The 4,774-nt window shown below is 40.4% G+C and overlaps 1 protein-coding gene across 1 annotated transcript in view; it reads right to left on the bottom strand.

Annotated features, from left to right (window-relative positions):
* Window positions 1–4,774, bottom strand: part of ANKIB1 (ankyrin repeat and IBR domain containing 1) — a 142,371-nt gene that overhangs the window by 130,775 nt on the left and 6,822 nt on the right. Inside the window, exon 2 of the mRNA XM_006834302.1 lies at window positions 1,353–1,653. Coding sequence (XP_006834365.1) covers window positions 1,353–1,653 — 301 coding nt within the window. The remainder of the gene's footprint in view (window positions 1–1,352; window positions 1,654–4,774) is intronic.

Genomic DNA, 4,774 nt, shown 5'->3' on the forward strand with positions numbered 1-4,774 from the left:
TGGAAATAATTCAAAACCTACAGAAAGAGGTCCAAATGATCAGTAATAGAATAACAGAAATAGACAATACACTGAAAGGGCAAAGGAGTAAAATAGAAGACACGGAAAACAGAACCAGTGAGCTGGAAGACAAATCTCTCAAAACCACTAAGATAGAGGAGCAAACAGAAATAAGGATAAAAATATCTGAAGAAGGTCTAACATTCATGTTGGACAACATGAAGAGGAATAGCTTAAGAATTAGCGGCATTCCAGAATAAGAAGACTCACAAAAGTTTAGAAGAATAGAAGATAATTCTTAAAAAAAAAGACCAACAGGAAAAATACAAAAAAAATAACGGTAGTCCAACTGATTACTACAAGAACAAGTTGCTCGCCCAGGAGCCATCAAGGCAAGTGGTCGGTCCCCTCAGGGCAAACCCCCTTCCAAGACTAAGACTCAATGGGAATACACGAGCAGACATGAGCTCTGATTGGTGACCACATTTGTCACCAATAAGGGGAAGTGAGGGAAAAACAGCAGTGAAGCTGCGAGCTAAGCCCTGTAATTTTCAACAGATTCCTGTGAACCCAGGTGGAGACCTGGTTGGCCAGCAGTGTGGCAAGACCTGGGGACTCTTGGGTCCAGAGTCAGTGACATAGCTACAGAGAACTAGAATGGAAAGGGAAGCGTCCAGCAGATAATACCCACTTGACCTGGCTTCTATGACTAAATGATCAGAGCTCAATTAGAAGAAAGAAGAGGAAAAAAGGGGAAAAAATATGATACAATTTGATGAACTTGACCTACACCTATGGATGCAGTAGCTCAAAAGAGGGAACAAATTTTACAGCAAGGATCATTCCCACCCCTCCATACACAGGGTAAACAGAGCTGGGCAACTTGGACATTGGCTACCCAAAATGGGGGGCTTCAAAGGCAAGAAGTGACTGGCTTACAAGTTTTCAAGAGGGAGCCTAAATCCAGAGGGCACAGAGGAAGGCAGAATCTCCACTGAATATTATCTAATCTCTCTGGGCGGGACTGATGACGTGGGAGAGATGGAGCAGCTGGGAACTCTAGACCCAGAGAGGGAGAGGGGCTGTGTGCTGACAACCAAGAGACAGGCTTGCGGGGTGTACCCTTTAGTTGGTTGATGATGCAATGGAGCATGTAACAATATACGATAAGATGAATGTAAAGCTAATGTTCTCCCATGTAAACTATCACATAATTCACAATAAAAGTTTTTTAAAAAAGGAGTTCTGCTTCTTTGAAAATCACTAAAGGGAGAAAAAATTGCTGATCATTACATATTCCCAAAACACACATTGTACTATGAAGAATATGAAAAGAACACGCAAAGTTTTACCTCGACACAGGTTTTCATCCCTGAAGCAGCAGCATAGTGCAGGGGTGTGTTTTTTTTGTTATCTACAGCGTCAATAGCTGCTCTTTCATATTCGCCTTGGTCAAGCTTTGCTCCTTTCCATCTTAAGATCATCTGTAGACAGTCCGCTCGTCTGAAATCATCTTCTGCAGGACGGGCTAAGCGAGGATGAAGGGCTCCTTCAGATATCATAATTTGAGGTCCCATACACAACAAATGCATAGATGTTTCATTGTGCATATTCCGTTTATTTGGATTTCCATCTCTACCAAATAGAAAAGTCCTAAAATGGTAATGGAAAAGAAAGGTGAAAAGAAGTTTTTTTTTTTTCTTTCCCCTATCTTTAAAAAAATATATAGAAGATAACAAAGTTAAAAGATCAGCTCTATTTCTAAACTGATCACCCAATTATTGGTGAAGCAATTGGTTCACAACAGGTTAAATTATCTATTCTTACAGTTTAAAAAAAAAAAGCTTGTCCCGATGTGGCATAATGGGTTAATACTCTAGACTGCAAAGTCAGTTTGAATAGCAAGGTCAGTAGTTCAAGCTCACCAATCACTCCTTGGAAACCCTATACAGGGTTGGTATGGGTCGGAACCAACTTGATGTCACACAAAAACAGTTTAAAAGGAGTCACAGTACTCTGCTGTAAGATAAGCAATGGACCATAAGGTCAGAAGTTCAAACCCACCAGCCACTCATTGGAAACCCTATACAGGGTTGCTATGAGTCAGAACCAACTTGACAGCACTTTCCAACAACACAGTTTAAAAACAGTACTGGTGTGACATTGTAGAACATGCACTGAACTGCTAACCACCACAAGGTCAGCTGTTCAAACCCATCAGCAGCTCCTCAGAAACCCTATACAGGGTTCACCATAAGTGGGAACTGACTTGAAGTCATTACTTAACAACAGTTTTAAAACTGTCATAAAGATTTACAGCCTAGGAAACCCTGTGGAGCAGTTCTATTCTGTCCTATAAAGTCATTAGGAGTTGGACTCGAGTCAACAGCACAAAACAATAATCGTGACATGAGCAGATTTTTTCTCCCTTATTAGATACAAACTGCCAAGTTTTTCAATCATTACATCACCAGGCTCCTTTCTAGAACAGTAATACTACAAAATGGGTTTACAAGTCAAAAGAGACGCTGAAATTGAGTGTGTGTGTGCATTTACTGTGAAGGGTTGAGAGAACATTAGGATTCCTATGTTCAAGTCTATAACAGCAATGAGAAGGGAACTGAGGCAAATCCTAAATCCTGTCAAGTTTGCACTATTTTTAGGATAGTGTCAACTTAGAACACATGATGCTAATAAAAGCAACTGAATAAAAAGTAATAGCATAGCCTCTTCTATTTGAATGAGTTAAACAAGCTGAAAAAAACCCTTATGAGAAATAAGTTCAATAAGAGGTCTTGTCTAAGGCAGTAGCAAGTCCCAGACAATTGTCAGAATAAAATCTCTCCTGTTCTTACCATTCAGGATTCCAGAGAACTCATCAGTATAACCTTTTAACATCTACATTTATCTGAATTGTACTAAGAGTAGACATGAGGGCTATGGAGCAGGAACAGGTGAATTAGTATTAGTTAGGTTAGTCATAGTAATCAAGGAGCTCTGGTAGCATAGTGGTTATGAATCAGGCTGCGAACCTCACGGTCAGCAATTTGAAACTACCAGCTGTTCCGCGGGAGAAAGATGAGGCTTTCTGCTCCCGTAAAGATTTATAGCCTTGGAAACCCTGTGCAGGGTCACTATGAGTCGGAACCGACTCCATGGCACATAACAACAACAGTTACAGTAATCAAGCACCTTCATGACATTCCACTGTAATCAGTCATATCAGGTGTCACTGTATATGTACTGCGGACTGCACTGTAGGCAAACACAATAGGCAAAATAATGACTTCCTAAAGATGCCTGCTTCCTACTCCCTGGAACCGATACATATGTTAGCTGATATGGCCAAAGGAATGTTGCAGATGTGATTAAATTAAGGATCATGAAATGGAGACACTGTCCTGGACTATCATGATAAGCCCAATGTAATCACAAGAGTAGTTATAAAAGGGTGGCATGAGGACCAGGGTCAGAGACTGGAAAACGCTACAGTGCTCGCTTTGAAGATGGAGGAAGGGGACACAAATCAAGGAACGCAGATGGCTTCTGAAGTTACAGATGGCAAGAAAACAGATTCCCTCTTAAAGCTTCCAGAGGAACACAGCCTACTGAAAACTTTATGTTAGCCCGTGAAACTCATTTCAGACTTATGACCTACAGATCTGTAAGACAATGAATTCATTTTAAGTTACCACATTTGTTACAACAGTGATAGGAAACTAATACAGCAAGGAACCTCCCAAATAAGAATAAGAAGTTATATAAAATGACTTGCACAGGAGACCTCCTTCTCTGTACTGAGGCATGGGGACTTAACTTTGAGTATAGATAAATTCTCCTAAAGAAAGATTCTAGGTTCCCACCCTTTGTAATGTAAACATGTCTCTAAGAAAAAGAAGAGACTATGGAGTTCTAGTGTGGCACTACAGAATAACCACTAGACTAAACCAAAAAGTCGGTGGATTAAACCCACAAGCTGCTCCTCAGAAACCCTATACGGGGTTGCTATGAGTCAGAACTGACTCAATAGCACTTAACAACAATCATCTCTGTAGTTTTAAAACCTAGGGCATCCACTATCATCCACCCAATCTGCAAATACACACCTCCTGGAAGATCAATTTCTCCAGGAATCTCAATCAATGCTTAGTCATAAATTAATTTCCAAGGCTTGTCTTCTAACCCAGATCCCAAACCTAACCATGTTTGTTTTCTTTACAGTCCCACATAACTTTAATGTCTTCTGAATCCTCACTTTCCCGGGTAAACGTGTAGGCTCTCCATTGTCTGCTCTGCTATTTGGTTTCCCAAAAACTGACCCAGAACAGATAAGTAAACTCAGTCCTGTTTAGAAGCATGCAGGTCCAAAGGGTTTCTCTTTATATGTAGCATTTCTAGTCCTGGGTTTATAGTTCTGGTACTATAGGATAAGTTCTGAACTGAAACCGCAAGGTTGGCAACTCACACCCACCTGCATCTCCGAAACTCTATACAGGGCTGCTATGAGTTGGAACTGTCAAAATGGATGTCAGAAGAGACACTGAAACTTGCTCTCCAGTGTAGAGATGCTAAAGCAAATGAAGAAATGAGGAGGTACAAGAGCTGAACACAAAATTTCAAAGGTCAACTCGAGAAGATAAAACCAAATATTACAACAAAATGTGCAAAGATCTAGAGTCAGAAAACCAAAAAGGAAGAACACGCTCAGCATTTCTCAAGCTGGGGGAACTAAAGAAAAAATTCAAGTCTCAACTTTAATTATTGAAGGACTCTC

Source organism: Chrysochloris asiatica, unplaced genomic scaffold, assembly GCF_000296735.1.
Source record: "Chrysochloris asiatica unplaced genomic scaffold, ChrAsi1.0 scaffold00010, whole genome shotgun sequence".
Lineage (NCBI taxonomy): Eukaryota > Metazoa > Chordata > Mammalia > Afrosoricida > Chrysochloridae > Chrysochloris > Chrysochloris asiatica.